This window comes from Lissotriton helveticus, chromosome 3_1 (genome assembly GCF_964261635.1).
Source record: "Lissotriton helveticus chromosome 3_1, aLisHel1.1, whole genome shotgun sequence".
NCBI lineage: Eukaryota > Metazoa > Chordata > Amphibia > Caudata > Salamandridae > Lissotriton > Lissotriton helveticus.
In genome coordinates, this window is record NC_136061.1 from 1026321441 (window position 1) to 1026347179 (window position 25739).

A 25739-nucleotide genomic window follows, 5' to 3' on the forward strand; every position below is an offset into this window, starting at 1 on the left:
GGCACAGGATTGAACTCTGCCCTCCACAGAGGAACCAGCTCCTTTTTCTGTGTTGATCAGATAAGCAGCATTGGCTTTAGATGGGCAACTCCTGTTTGTTGAAGCTAAAACGAATGTACTGATGGAGGCCCTGCAACCTGGGCAGGCTTCCACAGAACTGGTTCTCCCATTAAATGACACCCTTTTAATGAAGCCTTGATGGACGCGCTAGGGCCAAACCTTGCTCTTACTGAACAGTAAATAGAGAGGGGATTAGAAGACTTAGGGCCTTATTCCTAGTTTGGCAGTCCTCCTATTGGCCCGCCACCACTGGACTGACAGGAGGACCACCAAGCCTGTTGAATTTGTACCTGAGTGGCAGGAAGACCAGTGATATGCAGTTCGCACTGCACTCTGTCACTTGCGGAACTTCGCAGAGTTTTTTGACACTTCATGGAGTTCCACATAGTCAAACTCCGCAAACTATGCACAGGTCTGGCCAAAACCACGCCTGACTCCTTTGCAGAGCCTCCCATCAATCTGAGCCATCCTGGGTATGGTGCAGTTTGGAGCCTTCCCTCTGGTTCATTGAGTCCAGGACATTTGGGTCATGAGCCCAATGTTTCAACCTCAGTCCTGGCGATCAGTGATAAAGGCTCTAAGACTTCTTGGCCTTTTGGCCTGCTGCACCCTGCTTGCCAACTAAACCTGATGGCACATGTGAGCTTTGCAGTGGAACCTGAAGTCTCAATGGGCTCAGCACCAAGGGAACCTGTCAGATTCCATCCAGGTTTCAGGGCAGACTGCAAAAGACTTGAAGTGGTGGCTGTAGCCGCAATTTTACCAGCTCCTATCCTCACCCAGAGCTGACGGTGGTGAGAACCATGTCACTGTTGGGAAGCCCATCTGGGAATGGTGGAGATCATAGGACTCTGGTCTCCGGTGGAGACTCACCTCCACATCAACCTGTTGGAGCTTTGGCCCAATCGCTTTGCTTTGAAGGCCTTCCTATCATCCATCAAAGGAAGGATGGTCCAGGTTTTCACTGACAACACCACAACAGGGCACCTCTCTCCATGTGACCCACCTGTTGGGATTTTTGAATGCCAGGGCGTTCAAACTGAGCCAGCAATGTGCTTTGGGTCACAAACAGCAGCTGCACAAGGAGGTGGCGCAGGGCGTTTTCCAGCAAAGGGAGAACCATAAACCACAGCTGACAATGCGTAAAGTCTGCACTTTTGCACACTGGAGTTCCCTAGAAGGCTCTTTCTTGGAGATACTTTCTGCCTAGAGTGGAGCACGAGACTCTTGTATGCCGTCTACAACTACCTCCCATGCCACGATTTCTGAAGAAGATTAGCAACAACGGGTCCCAGGTCATCCTAGGGTCTCCTGACTGGGGCAGGAGAGTGTTATGACCTGAACTTCTGGGCATTAGCTTCTGTCCTCCAATTAGGCTGCCATTTCTGGAGGATCTTCTGATGCAGCTGGTCAATCTACACCTCTATGCGTGGCAGTTGGGCAGCAACAATTGATGGCTTTCAATCTCCCTCCCAACGCAATGGATATCATTCAAGTGGCCAGGCATCCTTCAATGAAAACTGTTCATGCCCAACTCTAGGACAATGTTGTGACATTGTGCAGTTCGTGCTACACTGACTCATTACAGGTCATGCTGTCTGATGTGTTACTTTATGTGCTGTCTTTAGCCCAGGAAGGACTTGCTAAGAGCAGTGTTACAGAGGTTATTTGTTGCCTCTTTTGGCCATCTTGTTTTTACTGGACCACCCGTCCTTATTTGAATTGCCTGTGGTGATGCATTTTGTTAATGGTCTGTTCATATGTTTCCACCCAAACCCTTTTAGATGTCACGCTTAATTTGGTTCTGACTTTCCTTATGAGCACCCTTTTTGATCCGATGCACAGTTGTCTTTTGCGTCTACTGACTCTCAAAACAGTCTTCCTTTTATCAATAACCTAAGCTCTTTACGTGAGTGAGCTGCAAGCTCTGTCCATTCATCCACCATATGCCACGTTCCTGGAAGAACTGGAGTTGGGGACTATGGTGGTATTCTTACCTAGGTTTATGATGCCTTTTCATTCTGGCCAACCTATCACCCTGAAAATCTTTGCTCCACCTCACCACTCTAAAGAGGAGGAGAGGCTCATCACTTGGATCCCGAGAATGCTTAGAATTTTGACAGCAATTTCACCAAGAACCATTGAATGGCTGATGAGCTCCTTTTGGTGTGTGCTAGGTGGAAGAAGGGTAAGGCCGTCCCGAGAAGGACCATATTAAGGTGGGTAGTCCTCTGTATAAAAATATGCTTCATATTGGCCAAGACTCAACCCCCGGATAGTCTGAGAGCACATTCGACTAGAGCAAAGGAGAGTAAAAGGAGTTAGCATGCAGACGGCTTGTTCTGGGCATCTGTCCTGCCGCAACAAGTGGTTCAATCCATACATGAATGAAGCTCTACTGCCATGATAGCCAGGCCGGGTAGAAAGGGCCCTTTCTGTTTTCTGTACTGCAGGATTTTCTGGTTTGAGCCAATCCACAGGCTCACCACCTTAGGAGGTACTGGTTTGGTAGTCATTCACAAAATTTGGAATCTGTGGTTAGAAGCATCAGACTACGTTACTTTCCTTCAATAGCAGTCTCTCTGGTGGATAGTCTAGCTAACCACAGATTCCTTACTGCCTTCCCACCTCCCCGTACTGCAGAAGGGGCGCTTTTATCCATTTATAAAAAGGACCCATTTCAGATCTGCACACTATCACATCTGATCACTCATTAATCTCTGCGTCTACCGGCATAGAGAGATCAAGGAAGAAATTGGCGTTAGCACACAGGTGTGGGGCTTGTATGTGGCTCTATTGTCACTTCTGGGGCGGGACGAAGTTGAAGCAAACTGCACACCACCACCAGCTGGTGCATGGAATCAATGGTGAGAAAAATCACAGGAACCAGTCTGACGGCTGGGGATATTCACAAGGTTAGGAATCTGCAGTAAGGTAGGGTGTGCACCAGAATCAGTTTTAATGAAGGTAAGTAAATTGTTCATTAAAGCATTTCTCACAATCAACATTGTATTGCATGTAATTCATCTACTCCCTTACAACAAAACACAACATGCAAGAGTGAATGTAGCCCATCGCCACAACATATGTTAGTATGTTTTTTCTGTAGAATGCTTAACCACTTCCACATCAGCTCTGTAGCTGGAATTTTATCAAATGTCATTGATGCAAAGATCTTCTAAGATGCTGGATCAGAGAAATGATCATCAAGCTAACATTGTTCCTACTTAATCACGTTACTGAAATGTTCATAAGAAAATTTACTGTCTAATATGCTTTCATCAATGGCAATCAAATTATTTAAATCAAATTTTAGTTCGATTTTACACATTAATAGATCCTCAAATATTGCATTACCGCCATTTATACATTTTATGAAAACTGGTTGCTCCATCTGCAGCATAAAAAGTATTTTTTAACAACTTTAACAATGTTACCATGGTAAGAACAAACCGTTGGTACGCTTAATACACTAGTGCAGGTAATAGCAAGACAGTCAAAACAATATACTATTCAGTGTCATACATTAGGGCCGAGCATTATAATCCTTTGACTGATAATACAATATGACCGGGTTGTTAGTCCCATATAAAAGCTTATTAATGTCTGCCGGATCTTCCGGGAACGAACTCTGGTCCACAGGTAGTCACACGAACTCTGGGGATCAGGGTATCCCCGTGTCTCTTTTAATATAGGTATAAAAGGGGGTCAATAAAATGGAAAGAAGGGATTTGTTAATGCTTAGGATTAGGAATGCTCATTGATTGATTATGGATCTCCATTGTTTTGCATGTTCTGGCTCTCCGACATTTTCCAATCCATAGGAAAGTGCATGTTTGATAAATGGCATACCAGAGTCTTTGTGACTCTGTTGCATTTTTATGTGACATATTTAGATTTGTTCTGGGGTAGTATTATGTCTGGCTCAGGAGTAACGCAGCTGTAGTAGATGTTGGGAGATGCTACTGGGCACCTCCTAATTTGCTCCAGAGAAATTCTTTATGAATGTGGGCACTTGCTACTGATATCATTTGTCGGACGGAAGGCTAAATATAATTTGTGACCTTGGCTTCGCAGCAATTGGGCAAGGATTTGTTACTAGGGGAACCTCTTTTTGCATTTTCTATGGAGGAAGCCTATGTTTTTCAAGCTGAATTTGCATAAAAAGCATGCATTGCACAGAAACATGTTTAACTACATTCCAGATGCAATTATTTGTAGAATGAATGTTTCATTTAGTCTAACTAAATTTATTTTCTTTGCAACTAGACTATCTTAGTTCATACTGCTGAGACAGTCCGCCTGAGGTATTTTGTGGATTTGCTATTGGAGCAAGGGAAGCTAATTATGCTAGTGGGAAATGCCGGAGTTGGGAAGACAATCCTCGTATCGGATAAACTCTCCAGACTGTCTGAGCATTACATGGTGGCTAAGGTTCCATTTAACTACTACACAACGTCTGCAATGCTCCAGCGTAAGTACATGTGTGCACAAGTCTTAGCGACGCAGAGGTTCCACTGAGCATGCGTAGAAACACGTTAATGAGACTGCTGAACGGGAAGGCATAATGTACTGTGTTTTGCAGGTGTTTTGGAAAAGCCTCTAGAAAAAAAAGCTGGAAGAAATTATGCTCCTCCAGGCGCCAAAAAACTAATTTATTTCATTGATGACCTTAACATGCCAGAGGTGGATGCCTACAGCACTGTTCAGCCTCACACTTTAATCCGACAACATCTTGACTACAGTCACTGGTAATGACCTTTTTTGCTTTTTTCCTGTTGTATGATTATTGAGATTCCAATGATTCGCTTGGGCATTACAGCTTGTTTTGTGTATTTTAAATTTGTTTGTTCTTTTGTTTAAAATTATTATTATAAACCTTCTGTTCCCTTTCTTTGTGTGATCCTTTTTAGGTCGGGGCAAGAGGCACCTCTCACTGCCTCAGTTGCTTGCCTAAAGTAATCATAGCCATTCATAAATAAAAAACAAATCCATATTTACATACATAAAAGGGATTTGGATTAGCCCATTTTATTTGGTCTGCACAGCTGTAATTCACATTTCCTGCCACAACACACCCTTATAGGGCAGTGGGTCAGACAAATTTCAGCCATTAGCTCTTTAACCGTGATTGACATCATTTGCTATGATCACATGTGCACATTAACTAAAGAAATGTACTTCAGTATTAGAACCAGAGGGATAATATTTTACCTTGCCAATATTTGTTTCTTTCCATTCATTTTGTAGTCATCTTTGTGGTTTTAAATTAAGTCTTCTGGTTACAATAATTCAAATGTGTACATAAAGAGGGTAGCTGTTCCAAAGAACAGCTACCCGCTTTTTGTGCAAATATTCCTACATGGGAGCATGGGTGTTGGACCATTAACTGCTCCCTGCCCACTTCTTTTGTGATTGATAATACAATAATTCAAAGCCAATAGCCAAAGCCATCACACCAGCTTGCCAATGCCAGGCCTATTGGCACTGACACTGGCACACTAAGGCCCCTATTATGAATTATAGTATTTATCTTGCAGCTATTGTTTGGGTGAAATTCCACAACTAGCAAATCTAAGTGACTCCGGTCTCAGAATTATTGTGTCCACAAAATTCTGGGCCAAGAGAAACCAGAATCATTACAATGCTGCAGGGGCTGCAGGCGTCATAAATGGCCAACTGAATCAGCAGTCTCGTGGGAGCAGCCATTGCTCTCCTCAGTCAGGCACAAGTATGCACTGCACCCCTGCTCTCATCAGGTCCCTCTCAGGGATTTCTTCTCATTATAAGCGACTTAATGATTGAACCAAACATCTCATCCCTGTTTTTTTTCCTCAGTGACTGGAGTCAATGCAGATGCAAAAAGGCAAACTGTAATCTTCAACTCTAGTCAATGTGCACAAAAGCCTAATTTTTTAGCTATTTCCCTTTTTTGTCCCTTTCCATATCTCTGTTTTTTTCTGGCTTTAATATAAATTCTTTTTTTAATGTAAACATTTTCTCTTGTAGGTCATGCGCTCATTGTGAAACCTCCTACTTCTGAAAACGTGTGTGCCAATGCTTTTGTTGCAGAATATTTTCATAAATTCAACTTGCTCCAATTTGTTTGGTCCATTGATCAAAGTGTGTTCACTAAAATATTCAAATCCACGCCCTTTACTTGGGGAAACCATTCATAAGCCTGGGCGGAGTTTGCGGAGTTCTGCTACATGGAACTCTGCCACGTGTCAAAAAAACTCCTCCAAGCTACGCGGAGTTCTGTGAGCAGCAGAGTCAGTTACCTCGCGCAGTTTGCACTGATTTTTAGTGCTGGGTGTTTGTCCCTCACAGTAAAATCAGCACCGAACGGCATCTCACATAGTGCAAAAGGGCACTGTTTCTTTCTGCCGCTTGAGTAGAAGTTCTACACGAGCGCCAGATTCCTCAATGTGAACGGAAAGTGTCTCAACGCGATTGAGGAATCTTCAGTGAAGTGGTCCAGCGTTGACCTGTCCTCACTCGTGCTCGCCAACTTACCGTTGGCGGGCGTAAGAAATGTAATTGCAGACTGCGAAAAACTGCAAACTCTGCGAACGCAGCAGAGTTAACAACTCAGGCTTAGAAACCAAGAGGGTTTATTATACAGTAAATATTGTACAAGTGCTAATTACCAATGACAACAATAAACAATTTATTTTCCCTTGGTACTTTTGCTTGAGGTTCACGTACTGTTAAAAAAAGATTTAGCTCTTTGTAACTAATATTTTTGGTGAAACGTTCTTGCTGATGAAGACTGGTGAATGCACAAAGTAAAGTTGCAATATGATTTAATATCAACAGGGTAAGTTAGACCCTGGTGAGCCTCCCATGTCAGCCTAGTCTATGGTCTCCCCTCCCTTGGAAGACAGCAGCCTGCCTCTCAGCCTTCAGGACAACTGGAACTGCCATGTAGGAATAGGACACATTACAACGCAATCTTTTTCAATGCAGTTTTTACATCGCAACATCCATTACAATGCATGATTCTACAATGCTTGCCATCACAACACATTTTTAGAAACTACGCTTACAACGCATTCAATTACAATGCATACTATTACAGTGCATACCATTACAATGCATAATACTTTTAGGGCAACAGTAGTGTAAGTGTTGGATAGTGTAGAGGTAACTATTACTATTCCCACTCCAGTGAGTGCAACAGTAGGGTAAATGTTGGATAGTGTAGGGGTAAAGATTACTATTTCCACTCCAGTGAGTGCAACAGTAGGGTATGTGTTGGATATTGTAGTGGTACAAATTACTATTCCCACTCCAGTGAGTGCAACAGTAGGGTAAGTATTGGCTAGTGTGTGGGTAAAAATTACTATTTCCCATTACTTACCTTATAATGCGTTGTAATGGCATGCGTTGTAGTGGCATGCATTGGAATTACAGGCGTTATAGTGTTATGCATTGTAATGGCTGCATTGTAATGGCATGCGATGTAAAGGATGTTGTGTTGTAATGACTACATTGTAAAGGTAGTGCGTTGTAATGACTGTGTTGTAATGGTTGTTTCCCGCCATTTAGTGATGTGTGCACACTCTACCTAATGTCAGATGACCACCTCCATAACCTCATTTTCCTGTGGTCATCAGGTCAAAGATTTTGAATGGTGGTGCCAGCTGCGGCTCTGCCATTGGTAGAACTCCAGTTGCCCTACCCCAAATGGGGCAAGGGAACTACAAGGTTGGCAGTCAGGGCATCCTACAAGCTCTAAATTGTCCATATAAGTGGTAAATTGTCCCTACAGCAGCCTCTTCCACAGACCAAAACTGCTCTTCCTTATTCACCCCCCAATCTTATGCAACAGCCGACCTACATTGTTCTGCCCTCCCTTTGTTATGCTTTCACAAGGAAAGAAAATTACTTCAGTATAAGAGGTCGATTACGATGTCATCCGGAAAGGCTCCAAATCGTATTCGGTTCTGACGAATCCAATTCAGAACCCATCTTTCCGACTGATTTGGAAAGCTTTCTGAACTACCGATTAGGATGATCGGAAGGCGTTCGGACTGTCCGAGTCGGTTCCAGATGGTATTCGGAAGAACCAAGTCGTCCGGAGCCGACTCGTACATGTCAATGGTCCACGTTTCCGACCAAGAGATTACAATGTCAGATTCGGACAGCCTTTCCGAAAAGGTTGTTCAGATATGGATCGGCTGTCGGAATCTGACTTTGGGACCCATAGCAGATCTCCTTTCACCCGGAGCCTTCCGAATGGGGCCCATGGGAGTACCCAAGGGACCCTCCTTTCAGGCAATGCACAGTGTGGCAGGCACCAATGGGTGCCCGCCACAGGTTGCACGATTTTCCCCACACACCCCTTTCTTCAACGTCGGAACACAGGCTCCCTTTGAAGTCAATTGGAGTTCGACCGAATAGTATTCGGAACCATGGTAATCGGTCGGTTGGACTCCTCGAATCCGATTCAGTCAGAAACCATTCCGAGACCGATTCAGTCGGAATGCTTTCCGTACAACATCGTAATCGACCACTAAGTAGTATGTGTATATTTCCGTTTTATTTACATTTAGTATGAGTCCTTGAATTTGAAAGTCTAGTTAAATGCTTTATTGATTCATTGACTTGCAAAGTCTGGAGCATTTCTGAAGTAAAGGTTACTTCTTCCAATGCCAATGTTTACTTTAGCTTATTATATGTTCATATTTTATTAATCACTCTCAACCAGTTACTTCCTCCTCTTGTAATTCAGAATTTCGACCATTACACTGCAAAATACACGAAGACTACAACACTCATGTTGAGCCTCTGGTTAGTTGCACCCACTACTAACATGCAGTGATATTTACAATGTTAGCTATAGTTCAATAATACTTTTGTATTTTTTTATTTACATACTGATGTTAACAGGAGTCCATAAACACACACCACCACCAGACACCTGACTTCTTCCTCCTCCTCATCCACCACTTTCACTACTACTGCTACAGGCCACTGAGTTCCATTGGCGGACAACTAAATCTTCTTGCTTTAAATCAACTTGGATACAGACAACAATTATATATTTAGAGTACTGATGTTCCTGGATGAAAGCTTGGTTACAAATCTGAATAGCAATTAGAGAAACTCTGCAAAGGCACCCTGGAGTCAGTGCCCAAAGTGCATTCTTTTCACCACAAAGATATATTTTCACTACACTTGGGGTAGTAGGTGCTATATAAATACTATTCACAATTACAATTACACTTCTATGTTAATCAGATCTCAAGAGCGACAGAAGCACAAGACGCTCTTCGAACACGTGTATAAATAGCTAAACATATTGCATTCATGCATTGAGCATTTAATTGCAGCCAATTATATGTATTTTAGTTTACATCTGCTTTCTTCAACAGTGACTTACTTGATTAAAGTGTTTTTGAAAGTGTTGGGTGAGGTGATCTGTGACACTTCTTTGGGTGTGTGTGGATGTACTTTAATAAAAGCCGTGCTCTGAAGAATAAATAATCTCACAACATCCGTTTCCAGTTTAATACAGAACATTGAAACGAAATTGGTACCTTCAGTGTGTCGGAGACCCATATTTCTTTTTTCGTAACCTTTCAGGTATGACAGACAGAAGTTGATTGTAAAAGAAATTCATAATTGTCAGTACATCACTTGCATGAATCCAACAGCAGGAAGCTTCTCTGTTAATCCACGTTTGCAGGTAAGACTAGTTTAAAGTTCACAGAGAATGACAATTTAAATCACAATGTCTGGTATAGTAATAGATAGGTGACTACGCCTGTCTCCAATAATGAAAAGTTACTTTGGCTGTGTCCGCTAGAAAAACAGGTTCTCTTTTAGCCAATAAAAGTTTCAGAACACACAGAATGAAATTTTATAATTTTAGTAGTGTTTTGGCAAATTACTGTATCTTGCTGTTTGGTTTGCTTATTCTTGAAACCTAAACCAGTAAAATATGGGAAAGAGAGCCAGGACTTAGATTTTATCGGCACACAGTTATAATTGGGCCATATCTATCTGTTATAAGGAATTGTAGGGCTATGTACTGGCATGAATAATTGATTTGAAATCCAGATATTAAGTGCTGTGAACTTCAGATTTTTGACAGCAGGGGTGGGTGGAAGATCATGATTTTATTAAAAACATGGAGGCTAATATTATGCATATCCTCTTTCTTGCCAACTCATAGCAGCAACTAGAACAAACATTTAGAATTTAGAATAAGATTCTTTAGAACATTTCAATCCATAATATATTCCCATGACAGGCAGCCATTTTACTTCTTTTTTGCTGAAATTGAAAGAACACAGGGCCTCATTACGATGTCGGGCGGATCGCCACCGACAGGCCATCAATGGCCGCCATCCGACAACCAGGCCATCAGTCTGACTGTCGCATTTTGATGCATGTGGTCGGACCGCAGAGGTCAGGGGTAAAGACCGCTGTCTCCGATAGGATCCAAGGTCCAGTCGGGGTGGCGGTCGGAATCCTATCCCTACAATAGAGATGTAGGAATGAGGATGTCCCTTTCCGCCTGCCTTTTCATGACCGTCCCACCGCCATGAAAAGGAAGATGGAAACTGACTTTGGGGGTCCTGTTCCACGTGGGTCACTACTAAGTGGCCCTGGGGTCACATGTAGTGTCTCTCACTTATCCATGCACTGTGTGCCGAGCGCCACATAGTCCATAAATCCTCTCTTCCTCCTTTGAGAATCTTAGGGCTATTGGCCAACTTTGCTGCACCTCTACTAAATCTTTTTGATACCCCTGCACAGTCTGCAACACCCAAGGATCTGCAATTGTCTCCTTCCATCCCTCTAAAAGAATGGGCGAGTCTGCCACCCAATTGTACTTGGATACACAACAAGTCTCTTCCCGAACATACCTTGTTCTTCTCTTGCCTTTCTGTCTCCCCTTGATCTTCCTCTTCCCCTGTGCCTTTGGGGATAGAATCCTGTTGTTTGATATCCCAAGGGTGTGAATCCACACCAGAACGATGCCCACGTGATCCCAAATCCATCGGCGGGGAATCGATTCCGCATTCTCCCGGCCCTTCCTAATATCTGTCAGTACTTTCTGTATGGAGTTAAAAACACCACAATACTTTGCCATTTGTTTCACAAATACACCTCCAACAAGCATACCTTTCGCTTCTAGCCCTGACTTCTTATTTGCAAGATCTGCTAATTTTGGGTCCATCTTTATAAGGAGACTTTTTCTATGCTTAGAAAACAAAGCTGCATTAGTATTTCCAGCAAATACACAGCTTGCAGTACCCGTTGGCGTAGCTCCAAGACATCCACACCAGTTTCCTGTAAATATGCTTCCTCACACATGTCGAAAAGTTCGGTTATGGGACCAAATCCATCAAGCAAACGACCCTAGCAACCCCTTTAAACCCTTGTACAGACCTCTTCTGGGGTCTTGCCCCGACTTCTTAAACTCAGGAGTAAATGTCACCTTATTGGCTAACGAATGTCTTGGACACTCTGAACGAAGCCCAGTTCTAACCTCCTTAGGCATCTCCCGCCTAATCCACATATCCTTCCACATGCCGAGCTGGGACCCACTGAGGAGACAAGGAATGCTGTAGGGCATGAGGGTCAAACATATAGCCTCTCAAAGTATCCTTCACTTGATCAACCTGATCTTTTCTTTCAAAAGATCTATTATGCCTTTTCATGTCAATCTCCTCATGATCCATGTCTCCAGAACCTGAAGAACACAATAACACAATGTCACCACTGCTGGTTGACTCTGCACAGGCCACCACTCTGTGACTCATTTTCTTGGCCTTTATAGCCCTCTCATCCAACTCCATCCGAGTTGCCCTCTGACTTTCCTTTGGACCGTGGTGTACTTTAATCAGAATGCCTTTCTCTTCCTGCAGATGCTTTCTTTTTTCTTGTCACCTTACGACCCTCATTTTTTCCATCTGCCTTTACCGCAGCCTCTACCCCAGACCAAAACTGCTCTTCCTCACCTTCCTCATTCACCACCTAATTTCCCTTCCAGCTTCTCCAAACAGTCATCTAACTTCTTCCCCAATTGGGTTGCAAAGATGAAACCGCCTTACTAACACACTCCTGCACCTTGTCATCTAAACTCTGCTGGGATGCACTATTACTCCCCATACTGTCTATTAAAAATGACAAACTAACTCATTTCCTGATATTCAATAATTTCGTATATAATTTCGAAATGTACTTCTCATAAACCAAATAAATCTTCACTTCCTTCACAAAACATCATAAACCAGCATTCCTCAGCGGCTTCAACTCTGCAGTGTGTCACACAAAGCTGACTGGAAAACAAACGACTGTTCTAGCCCCAAATATGGTCGCCCTCACCACATAGCAAATCACAAAAGCGCCCCCTGTTCAAAATGGCAGCCCGCTTCCCAATGCAATTACAGCAACTCCTCAAGTTCAAACCTGATTGATTTTGATTGATAACAAAGTTTATTTAGACAATAGTCTATAAACCATACATAGAACAAGTTCAAACCTCTTACCGACTCGTTCATTGATCTTACTCAGCCCTGACCTCCTACAGGTAAGAAAAAGCCAAGTTTCCTATTCTAGAAGCTAAGTCTTCATATCTTATCGCTTCTGACCTAAAATACGCACATTGGCTCGCCCCCTCTCTGCATAGAGGAGAGCGCATATAAACAAACCCGGCTTCAAAACCGAATCCTTACTTCTCTGATGCCACATGCAACTGTCAGTCAAACAGCACAGTCTGTGCGCGAGGCCCAAGAACTGCCATTTACACCACACCTAAACCACTAATGCCTTTTAGTGGCCAATAAATCCAATATGAAAACCTAAAATAATTTGGAAGCTTCCACATATGTACAAAAACAGGCGAGTCCACAAGACGGATTAGTTCTAAACGCCCTCGTGTGCCCATGGCTCCAAGCGACCAAGGAGCCCCAACTGTCGTATGCCCAAAGAAGGTTTGACATTTCCCTGCTCTCTGATTCACTTTACAATGTCTCCATTACAGCTATCAAACTGAATAGGCCACTAAACTCACTGCACCGGCCTCAAACTTACTCCCCAGGCACCAGTCATCCTAAACCTTGACTCCATACAAGCTGGCGCTGTAAAACAGACACAAATCAATTAATCCATTCTTTATTTAACTCTTAACATAATAAATATACCGCGTGCACCTTGCTCTTGAAATTAATACATCAAATGTCAAGAGCAAGCCTGAAGTACTTATCTTGAGAGGGAGCAGCAACAATGAAGGTAGATGGCTGCCTGTCATAGGAATATACAATGGATTGAAATGTTATAAGTATTCTTATTCTAAGTTCTAAATGTTTGTTCTAGTTGCTACAGTGAGTTGGCAATAAAGAGGCTATGCATAATATTGGCCTCAGTGCTTTGCAATAAAATCACAACAGTGGGAAACAAAAGTTGCCACCCACTGCTGTGATGTCATAAGGGGATTGATTCCCTTAACCTATCTCTAGGAGAAAGCTTCATCCAGGGAGAGGAAGTAGAGAGGGTGGTAGTTTAAAAAAAATATATTATGTCTGGTGGGACATTGAAGAGTAGGTGCTGTGGTTGGGTGGCAGGATCCCAGGTGGAGGGGTTAAACGCAGAGCGTTGTGGAGGTGTGTGGCAGGAAGCCAGGATTTATTTTTATATTTGTACAGGTGGGGGGGAATGAAGAGAGGCTAATGTGCATGGTGGTAGGATAGCAGTTATATTTTCAGTTTTGAGTGGGAGGAGAAGCTAAATGCAGAGTGTGGTGGGTGGCTGTAGGTCAAGTATTATTTTTTAATTTGAACAAGGGGAAGAAAAGGAATTGGAGGGAGGATAGTATTTGATTGTTGGCGTAACATCGAGTGTTTTTTCCATTTAGGATGTGGGGGGGTATATGCAGAGGGTGCTTAGGTGTCTTGAAGAGATTATTCTTTTTCTTCTAATAGTGAGACTTAATGTGGGTAATACTGAGCGTATTGTAGTCATCAGAATGCTACATACCTGTTTTAAAATGTGGATGTTAGAGGGGAGGGATAGCTAGAGGCTGGTTGGAAAGAATGACAGACACCAGATTTAATAAAAATAGAGGGAAGATGCAAGTGAGGCATGTTGTGTATAGCTCCTTCATGACTCTTCTACTATTGTGCAGCTGATGTTATCAGAGGGAGGTTAAGTGGAGGCACCATGTATACCATAACATTAAAGATGGCTAGCTGTGTATGAAGGGGATGTTTTTCACGTTGGAGTTCTGAGTGACATCAAAGACAACTCAAGTTTCACAATTGTAGTCTCTCATATGTCACTTAGAACCTCTTGGTGAAAAACATCCCTGTAATTCAAAGTTATCCATCTATATTTATGTATGTTATGTATAGCACTCACTGAGAGCCACTAGTATGAACACCAGGATCTAAGTCTGGTTATTTGCTGCTATGATATAGCAACAGTGGGTTACCAAATTTGTTACCCACTGTTTCGATGTCATAAAGGAATTCCAGGCTGCTCTGAATGGCCCTTCTAAGAATATGTAGCACAGCACTGATTCTGTGCTCTGATGGAGAGCAGAGGGTACAGCTACAGGAGTGGAGGGGGCAGTATGACATTGAGGGTGGTGAGTTGGGAGGCTGGAGGACAGATTTTTTTGTTTTACATTTAAGATAGGGAGGAGAAACCATGAAATGTAGGGCTCCCTATTTTCCTCTGCCTCTACATAGCAGTTAAAGCAGTAACCAATGGTTTTGGGTGCTGTACGTAACATAAAGCTATACTTGCGTAAACAACTTGAAGAGCAAATGTCAATGGCGATGGATGAAGGAGGCCGGGTACTGTTTGTTCAATATGGGTTGGGGAACAACATTTAGATGGCACTGGGAGTGAGTGGCAGGAGGCCAGGGATTTTATCATCTTTACAGGTGGGAGGGATTCATGTAATATATGGCTCGCCATCACTCTGCCACCCCGAAGAAGATGTTGAAAACAGGGACAAATTATTTGAAGGACCCGTAGAAGGGCAGATGAGTAACAAATAAAGAATATGAATGTTTTTCACCCCAGTGTTCTCAATGATATCTCACTCTCATTGTCCATTTGATGTCACCCAGAAGCCCTGAGTGATAAACATCCTAGTTAGTCACAGTTATCCATCCTTACTTCTATATGTTATCTACCAATTTCTAAATGTAATGTTGGGTTTGTTTGTGGCTAGCTTTAAAAAAACTGTTTTCAACTTTTAAACCACATATTTCAAAATAAGTGTGCCATATATAGGTGGCTCTGGCTCTTTTTAAGTCACTATACTCTGGAACATATGAAGAGAAACTTACTAACTGTAAGGTTTAATATGGTACATAGAGAATTCATAAACATACCTATCTTAAAAAGGTATTGTAAGCTTTTTATTTGTTTCTTGAAAGCTCCATCTCTATGCCAGGGTTTCTCAAACCTTGTAATTTTCCTTCTGCTGTCCACATTCAAGAGTTTCGGGTCCCTGTTACCTACATTTTCAATATTGCTAAATTAACTATACCTTATAATGTATTGGTATGGTCCATCAGAACTGTGGCCTGACCACATTCAGCTCCCAGTCCAAAAATTGAAATTCCTTTTCCATGGCATACTAAGAAGCTCACTCTAAAACAATCTCGCTACTAAATATGAAGCTTTTTGAAAAGTTTTAAATCGGTTATGATTTTTTTAGATATTTAACGTAACATAGAACGATTCTGTGACCTGGAGGCAAGCATTCCTTGCTTTTTACTCCTTTTCTTAATGTCACTGAAGCATAGGGTCAACTGTAATGGGACCTGTGACACCTACACTTGAAAGTACTATGCCAATTATGAATCATAATCAGAAGTGTCAAATCTAACACAAAACGGCATAATAACTTGTGGGGGACACAATATATAAAGAGAATGAACAATGGACAACTGTGTATAATGGTTCTATAATGCCATGTATGAGCCTGGTGACATAATAACCCATAATCCTAAACGCTAACCAGTTTTAATTCTACCAGAACTCTAAGTGGCATTATTGGATCATTATTGACATGACACTAATCATCTGCTTTATTATATTCAATGTGCATGCTTTCCATTAGTTGAAATCCGTATTTCTGCGAGTAATGTAAAATGATTCACGGATATGACATCACTCCGATGAATTACTGATTTTTAAACCAATCCTGTTGTAGAAAAAAAGCGCAGAACCATGTTATACAATATAACTAAACATCTCAATATCTGCAATAGAGCCATTATGGAATGTAGTAAAATATGCTGAAAATATTGTAATTTTACCAATTTCTGCATGGTGTTTCCAAACTGTGTACCTTGGTAGGGGGAAAGATTCCTCAAGTTTTGAGATGGCATAAATGTCCCCAGAGCCCCTCCACGTCATACCATATGTGGTAATAGCTGCGTGGAATATTAGTACATCCACCTTGACACCAATGAGGGGCCCGCCTCCGACTAAATCAGTGTTAAGAGCGCATATGTAATGTAAACCTCAGTGTACTGCGACGATTTACAGTTTTCTTTCCCTATTTTTCCTGTGCAGAGACATTTCTCGGTGTTTGCGGTGCATTTTCCGGGAATGGATGCTCTAACCACAATATACAGCAGAATCCTAAATGCGCACCTGCAGTCCGGTGGCTTCAGTTACAGTGTGGTGAAGTCCTCCTCAACAACAATACAAGCTGCCATTTGCCTGCATCAGAAAATGACTCAAAATTTCTTTCCGACCGCTATAAGATTCCACTATGTTTTTAATTTAAGAGATCTGACACACATATTTCAGGTAAGTCAATACTTAGTCATTTTCAATATAGAAACAACAAAATGTGGAATACATAAATGTGTGCATGATTTATTTGGAGTTTTTTAAAGTGGACGGTGGTGTTTCTGGCAGAACCGCATCGCTACTACTTAAAAATTGAAACATAACACAAGCAGCATTTTCCAGAGAGGGGTCTTTCTGAAGCATTGGCCTCAAATATGCATAGTAGTCGTTCACTGCGCCTTTTCATACGCTCGTGGAAGGGATTCATCTCATATGCTGCCAGGTAATTTTCAGAAGCCGCAATTTCATTATTTTGGAGCAGGGAAAGCACGCAGAGCCTGTGCAAATCAGAGGAAATAGATATAGTGGGAAATGAAGGCTTGGAAAATGATTTCCAATATCAAATATAAATCGTCGAAGAACAACTTTATGATGGTTATTCAAAGAGTGTGGTTTTCTTTCATTTGATGAGCAAGTTTCATCTTTAGGTTAATGAGATACGCCAATTCCAGTAGTTGCATCTTATGTGAAACAATCTATGTTTCAGGCGGGCTGTACAGATGGATCTGCAAAGTATGACTATTAATGGAAGTAGTCAAGCTATTGAATTGGAAGCAGAGGCTTTTGCTTTATATATATATATATATATATATATATATATATATATATATATATATATCCGGCTTTCTCTCCCACATCGCGCTGTTTGCTGAAACAGCGCTTCTTGTCTTCAGGACTCCAGGACCTCGCATCGCCCCGAGACACCGGCGATTGCTCTCCCACGCTACTGACCACCAGGGGCACTTTCTCGGCAACCGGCAGGGCTGCGAGCATCAGCAGGGACTCCAAGGACCAGGAGTCCCTGCGCGCCCTTGGGATCAGCTGGGCTGCTCTCCCTGCTGGCCCCACCCGCTCGCTCCTGGAAGTAAAAGTCGGCTGCACAGAGGAGTGAGCGCTTTCTCTCCCACATCGCGCTGTTTGCTGAAACAGCGCTTCTTGTCTTCAGGACTCCAGGACCTCGCCGAACCCGCTACGCGGGTCCCGCATCGCCCCGAGACACCGGCGATTGCTCTCCCACGCTACTGACCACCAGGGGCACTCTCTCGGCAACCGGCAGGGCTGCGAGCATCAGCAGGGACTCCAAGGACCAGGAGTCCCACGCTACTGACCACCAGGGGCACTCTCTCGGCAACCGGCAGGGCTGCGAGCATCAGCAGGGACTCCAAGGACCAGGAGTCCCTGCGCGCCCTTGGGATCAGCTGGGCTGCTCTCCCTGCCGGCCCCGCCCGCTCGCTCCTGGAAGTAAAAGTCGGCTGCACAGAGGAGTGAGCGCTTTCTCTCCCACATCGCGCTGTTTGCTGAAACAGCGCTTCTTGTCTTCAGGACTCCAGGACCTCCCCGGACCCGCTACGCGGGTCCCGCATCGCCCCGAGACACCGGCGATTGCTCTCCCACGCTACTGACCACCAGGGGCACTCTCTCGGCAACCGGCAGGGCTGCGAGCATCAGCAGGGACTCCAAGGACCAGGAGTCTCTGCGCGCCCTTGGGATCAGCTGGGCTGCTCTCCCTGCCGGCCCCGCCCACCCGCTAGTCCTCACAGTAGTGAGCTACTTAAAGGTGGCGTAGATCCCGCTGCGCGGGAGCGCGCGGGAGGGCGCCGGGAGAAGCCCGGGACAAGGGCGGGACCGTCTTTGGCCGTCCGGGGCCGATAGAGGCCGGGCCGGGCCCACTCTCTGTGCCTCACTTTTTCCTTCTTAGACTGCCGTGCTTTAGAAGTACCATACTGTGATATACCTGTCTTTGCCTTAAGATACGCCCTAGTCACTGTAGTGTCTGCTAGTGCTATACTTTATAAAGGTCACTGTTATACCTGCCTCCTGTCCTCCTTGCGTAACGAGATGTCAACCTCTGAGGCAAACTCTGCTTCAGGAACGCGAGGGCCTTCCATTTTAGGGCCGTTGGATAAATTCTTCGCAAAAATTAAGAATGAGGTCGACAGGGAGCTTACGCTTGCAGAGAAACGAGCTGGGCGACGCCTCTCTATCGAGAAGTTAAAGCAAAGACCCCTCCAGCCCCAGGATGCTGATATAGGCCCTCCAATAGATTTACCTCAATCTAAAGAACACAATAATACCCTTTTTTCTATAGAAGACATCCCCCTTATTTTTCAGACTAAGCCCCCTGATCCGAAGGAATCTATAACTATCTCTGACTCTATTCCTTTTCAGTCTCCAGACATTGAGCTTATAGACTTAAGCACCCCTCTAAATGAACCAGCCCCTCTTTATGACAAAAATATCCCTTCTCCCGTATTTACCCCAATCGGGTGTGATCATCATCCTTTTAGTGTTCCTGATGGAAAGCCCTTAAGATCACCTACTAAGATTCCCAACAAGCGCCCTAAGGGTTCCTTTGGCTCTCCGCCGAGGAAGAGAAGAAGGAAGAGTGCATTAAAAAGGAGAATTGTTCCTTCCATAAATTCTACAAATTCTACACACACCCTGCACACTATTCCCCAAAAGGAAGGGATAGCGGATACCACGAAAGACCGGACCTCCAATTCAATATCTGTTCCCAGTTATGCAGGGTTATTGAATGATATCGATTGCCTCATAAAGGCATTGATCCTTCCCCTCACTGAAAGGATCAGAAGATTAGGGGAGAAAGTTGATCAAATCGTTCAAGAGCAGAAGGGCATACCTTGCCACAAACCTAATGATCTTAGTAACACAACCCAGTCCATTAAACAACTTAAACACCCTAAGCCACTGACTGGTACCCCTAAAGCAAATTCAACATCTATAGCTGGGACCCCTAAATCCGTGCGGGACAATAAACCTAACAACAAAATTAATAACAAATCTGCCTCAACCAATAACATCACAAGCAAAAGATATGCCTCACCATAACATTGGGACCCAAAATAGTCGCCCTAACAATACAAATCCTCCAGGTAATATTCCCTATATTTCTAAAAGAAGACCAAGAAATACTGTTGACCTACCGCCAGAGTGCCTAAACTATGTCATCGTTTTTACAGGTGTTCCGCCTTTGCCAGATGGTAACCCGGAACATCAGGCTAATTTAAAAAACAAGGTTATTTACTGGCTGCGGAAAAACAGACCACTCCCTTCACACCTAAACGGCGACATCGTTTCGGCCAGGCGATGTAACTGGGTAGGCACCAGACCTAAGGACATCGAAGGTGATGTGATCATAGTCAACTTTAAAGATCACAGACTGGTCACATACATCAGCGATTGGTTTCCTGGGAAGGGCGAGGGGGGGATCTCAACGCATAATCTAAGTTATTTCTATCCTGAACCCTTGATGAGGCTACCACCACCTAATAAATTACCAACGAGGAACAGATCATACCATCCCATGAACAAATGGAATTCAAAAGGCCCTTACGGACCCACAACTCCCTTGTTCCCAGCTCAAAGACGTCATATGGAAAACAACCCTCCCTTCTTTCAATCAATGCCCATCCCTTTCCAACCTAAGAGCCATAGACCCCACGTTCCCTATAGATTAGATCACTCTCTGATGACAAGGGGCCAGAATTCTTACGACACTACCAGCGATCGCTGTTTCCCACCTCGTCAGTTAACTCACCCACTGCCAAATTACCAAAACTCCATCTCTTATAACCATTGGGACAACCTTCAATCCCACAACCCTAAGGACTCCTGGAATATACCGCTGACTAATTTATTCCATCCTCTCTCCGGACTGGATGAGAATGAATGACTTTATGAGCCTATTAACCTAGAAAAGATGCCAGAGGGATACCATAAGTGTCAGTGTATTCCTACCCAAAACTTTCCAAGAAGTTCGACAAGGGAGTATCAGGTTATTTCGGGGGTGGGGGACTTTTCTTTAGGAGATGTTTTGACGTCTAGTTACGTTTTTCACCCTCCTCAATCAACTCCTCATGATTCTTTTAATGCTACCCCTACGACTCCTCACGCCACCTTAAACACATCATCCCCGGGACGGCAAAATTCTTTGGCAAGCAAAGGCAGCTTACATGTGGCCACGAGTAGGGTACCCCATTCCCATTTTTCTCTCCTAACTTGGAACGTGGCGGGGCTTGGCAGTAAAGTCACCAACACAGCTTGGTTAGATGTTATACATAAGCATGGTATCCTGTGCTTCCAAGAAACATGGCGCTCTGAAGAATTACATCTGTTAGGGTACCAGACCTTTCATTCCCCGGCCAGGCCGTCAGCACAGGGTCACAATAAGGGTGGGCTTTGTGTCTATGTTTCTACAACTACAGAGGTCAAGGTTCATAATTTTTTCTCCAGCCCTTATTTCCAAATCCTATTTCTCAAATGGGGACAGAATGAAATTTTTTTATTGGTGAACTTTTACAACAACATGCCTAACAGTGAAATGGAGTCCACCATGTCTAATATGTTGTGTCATATGGCTCGATTTGCTGATCTTTTTAAGGGGGCAAAGATAATCTGGGTTGGGGATTTTAATTGTACTATTTGTGCACACACTGATTCAGCCCTGTGTGGTTTGGCTGACTACGGGGCGGAGGACCCAACTCATTTCTCTCATACAAAGATGGGGTCGCTGTTAAATGGTATCGTCTTTAACTTTGATTTCTCCTTTGCTAATCAGAACTGTGCATCACCTGTGCCTTTCGAGCCAACCTTCTTTGGCAGAGGTTGCAACTCGATTATTGATTTCATATTAATAACCCATGCCAATCCAGGGTTTATAACTTTTTGGGAAGTTGGAAAAGATACATCTAGCGACCACTATCCTCTGATAATTGGCTTAAATATAAAAGGGCGTTCTGACAATAAGGGAATCCCTCGCACGTACCCGTATAAGATAGACTTATCTAAAACCAATGGCTACGTGGTAAAGTGGGAAAAAATTGTACCTAGTGTGTTCCTACAAAAGTTGATTACTCACTGTGCTGCTGACGTTAATGTCTGTTTGGAGGAACATGGGGAGCCCATTAACGTCATGTCAGCCTTTGCCAATATTCAACACCGCATTAAAAATATGTTGACCCGCGTGCCTAAAAATAATTCAACAAGTATTGAAGGGTGGTTTAACGGGAAGTGCACGAAAGCACTGAAAGCCCTAAAAGAAGCCCTGGCCCTGAAACCAAGAACCCCCCATATAATACGCGAGGCCAGGAAATTATATAATTTTGCAATCAAAGAAAGAAGATTGGCTTTAAAAAAGCAAGCATGGGAAACACTGAGAGAAGCCTCTATACAGAAAAATAGCTCTCAGTTCTGGAGGCTGGTTAAAACCCTATACCAACCGAGGGATAGCGGTAACAAAATAGATCTCGCCATAACTGGTGATAGATGGCTAATCCACTTTAGGCAATTATATAATCAAACGAGGATAGTAGACACTATTTTACCATCAGGGGCAAGCCCTACTGTAGATAAAAGGATAGTTAATAGTAGAGGTATACACCCCTCATCTTACCCATTCCCGATAGATTTAACTTTTACAATAGGAGAAGTCCAAGACGCAATTAGGGAAAGTGCACCAGGTAAAGCAGCGGGCCCGATTGTACCCCGGTGGATGTTTATAAAGCCGAACCGGATTTTTGGGCTCCCCTGCTCACAAACGTTTTGAACAAGGGAAACCGAAGTGGGTTCATTGAAACCTGGTCGGACGCCATAGTGGTCCCTATATTTAAAAAGGGCAGTAGGGACGACCCGACCTGCTACAGGCCAATATCCTTATTGGATGGTTTAATGAAAGTAGCAGGAAGGATCATTTTAAAAAGACTCCAAGCATGGGAGGAAGACCATAATGTTGTGTCACATTTGCAATACGGGTTTAGGAAAGGAATAGGGACAACTGAACAGTGTCTAAATCTGTCCCTCCTTATTTCCAAATATACCCAGGCCAGAAGCGGAGCACTTTTTATTACCTTTGTTGATTTAAGCTCCGCTTTTGATTGCGTGGACCATACGTTATTATGGACCACGCTGGGTGATCTGGGCATTGACACCCGTATAATCATCTTCATCAAAGAGCTGTACAATAATTCTGGGGCAAGAGTGAGATATGGCAAACAGGGGGAATGTACTGATAAATTTCCATTATCAAGAGGGGTAAGACAAGGCTGCATTCTTGCCCCTCGGCTTTTTACATATTACATAAACTCAGTTGGACAACATCTTTCGCTTTTTCCAAATGATTACCCCACTGTGAAAGGACTATCAGTACCAATCCTCTTGTACGCCGACGATGCGGCCATAATGTCCCAGACCCAAGTCGGCCTACAGAGGGCGGTTACCAGCTTTGCGGGTTATATGCAGGAAAGAGGTCTTAAAGTAAATATCTCCAAAACATACACCATGCCATGCACTAGAAAGCTCAATAGGGCCCCTTGTAACATATTCCTGGACAAACAAAAAATATCTACCATTGATAAGTTTTGCTACCTGGGAATTTTGTTCGACAGGCGGTGCCGTTGGAAGCTGGCGATTGCAGCTAGAAAGCTGGCTTTCATCCGCACCATAGGCGTCTTGCGCGCTTTCTCTGTCAGACTCGGTGGCAAGCCAATCAAGGAGCTGATCCAGATCTATCAGGCCAAATGCGCTTCCACAGCCACCTATGGTGCGGGCTTATGGGGTATCGAGAAGGATTACTCCCTGCAGGGCTGCGAAAATCAATTCATCTGCTACCTATTGGGAGTACCTAAAAGCACATCTACATTTATGACGCATATTGAAACATCTTAGTGATATTATTAAGATGTCCCCAATTCTCTTGTGGCATAAAGTGTGGACAACACACGAAGCTAGTTTCAACAGGGACCTCATAGAAGACTGTTTAGCCCTAGATGGGGCTGCAAACTTCAGATGGTTATCATATGTAAGATTATTACTTACTGAACTAGGACACCCAGAATATTTTGAAAACCCAAGATCTATGGAGGGTGTTCCTAGATCAGTTTTTAAGAAAATAATAACCATCCACCTGGAAACTGCGAGATGGAATCTTGAAAAATATAAACATACAGATTTAAAATTCCAGGAAATCACTCCCAAAGAAGGCTTGCAAATTTACCTGAATGTCGACCCCAGCCCATATCACCGAATGCTCCTGTCTCGTCTCCGTTTAGGGTTCTTTTACCGCATGGTAACCCTACCTGACATGAATAATTGGACATCTACTAAGTTGATCTGTCCATGCGATAACATCGCAGTGCAATCTAACATGCACATAATGATCTTTTGCACATTTTATTCTAACCCCAGAAAATTATATTTGAAACCCTTATTAAAACGATGGGGTTTAAGAAATTGCAGGCCAGCTTTTTTAAAATTGTTAAAATTAGAAGATGACCATGTGATTTTTGTTGTGTCATGTTTTTTAAGAATTGTTATAAAGTACCGTAAATCCATGTGGCAAAACATTTCCCTTCCCGGTATCTCGATGCCCACGGTTGTTTGAAGATATTGCACTTTAATTCTACAACAACTAATGTTTTATCTTGTCGTCTATATAAATGTTTTAAATGACTGTTTTTAAGTAAGCATCTATTGTATTAACCATGTATATGAACGTTCAATTGATGTATTTGTTGTGCGTTTATGATTTTACTTGAAAATCGAATAAAGCTTATTTACGATTACGAATACGAATATATCCTACATACGGGAATCTTTAAGTTAAACAACATTGATGCTGAGAATTTCGTGAAAATTTGAATATTATTTTCCGTTTTTGTTTCTTTTTTTGGATGAAGGTAACAATGAGGCAAAGACAAATAAATATTCAAAAAAATAGGACAGTGTGCCGCAATGTGAACCTCACAAGTCCACCATGGTTTTGTTTGTCGGACGGAGGCGACCCCACCAGACCATGAAGCCAGGTGCAGAGCAAGGGCAGTCAACGTGATAGATTGAGAATTGATTGATATTAGTTTATTGTGGTGCCTGATCTTTACTTGGCTACATCGTAACCAAGATGCAGTTCTTCTTTCCCGTTGTTTGTCAGACACAAAGAGAAACAATGTGCACGCAGAGGTAGGCCCAGCACTGCTGCAACGCTCTGTCGCAGTCTATTGGCACCCAGCCTACACTATCCCTTCTACAGATCAGGACCAAGGGCTGCACTGAAGAGACACAATGCCGGATGAGTGGAGGTAGGTCATTCACCAGAATGGGCAAGACACTAAGGTGCATATGTACAAGGTGTTAACACCACAAGAGATGTCACTTATTTTGACGTTCTGGTGGCGTTAACTCCTTCACCTTATTTACAAGGCGGTGTTAAGCCACTTTTGGTGCCCTAACGCCACCTTGTAAAAAATGCCCCTATTCACTAGTACTTAGCACGAAAGGGGCGTGCAATTGGTGTTGCAGTGGGCGTTCCACCGCAACACCCATTGCTTTTTGACGCTGCCCCATATTTACAAGGTATATGGCAGAGCCAAAAAAAAGACCAGGAAATACCTGGTCTTAAACAGGCGATACGTATTTTGCTCTTTCTCTGTGTGCTGCATTCTGCAGTAAACATAGAAACAGCAAATCCCCTTTACTGATTGTTTATGTGCAGGAAGGTGTGCCTTCCTGCACATTAACAATCACCCCTGCCGCGCAGGAACCCTTGCAACATGGCACAAGGGTGCCTGTACTTGCGGTAGTCAGCTTTTTTAGCGCCAGTGCTAGTGGAAAGGCAAGGGTGCACCCTATTTTTGTAAATACGGCGCATCCCTGCACTAAAAAAAATATTGGAGCGCAGCGTTACCAATTTGGAGTAACACCACGCTCCAACATTCTATTGTAGATATCCCTTACAATTGCCTTAGAAGATCCTATGGCAGTCGTATCTGAATGTTTCTGAGCTGGGCGCACATTTGAAGCGAAAGTTGAATTATCAACTACATGTAGGA

At 43.3% G+C, this 25739-nt stretch overlaps 1 protein-coding gene across 1 annotated transcript in view; it reads left to right on the top strand.

The window, feature by feature from the left end:
* The window catches only part of LOC144824202 (dynein axonemal heavy chain 11-like), a 3356387-nt gene that overhangs the window by 2100735 nt on the left and 1229913 nt on the right, over positions 1 to 25739 (top strand). Inside the window, exons 57-60 of the mRNA XM_078683354.1 lie at positions 4330 to 4534; positions 4646 to 4811; positions 9652 to 9754; positions 16615 to 16854. Coding sequence (XP_078539480.1) covers positions 4330 to 4534; positions 4646 to 4811; positions 9652 to 9754; positions 16615 to 16854 — 714 coding nt within the window. The remainder of the gene's footprint in view (positions 1 to 4329; positions 4535 to 4645; positions 4812 to 9651; positions 9755 to 16614; positions 16855 to 25739) is intronic.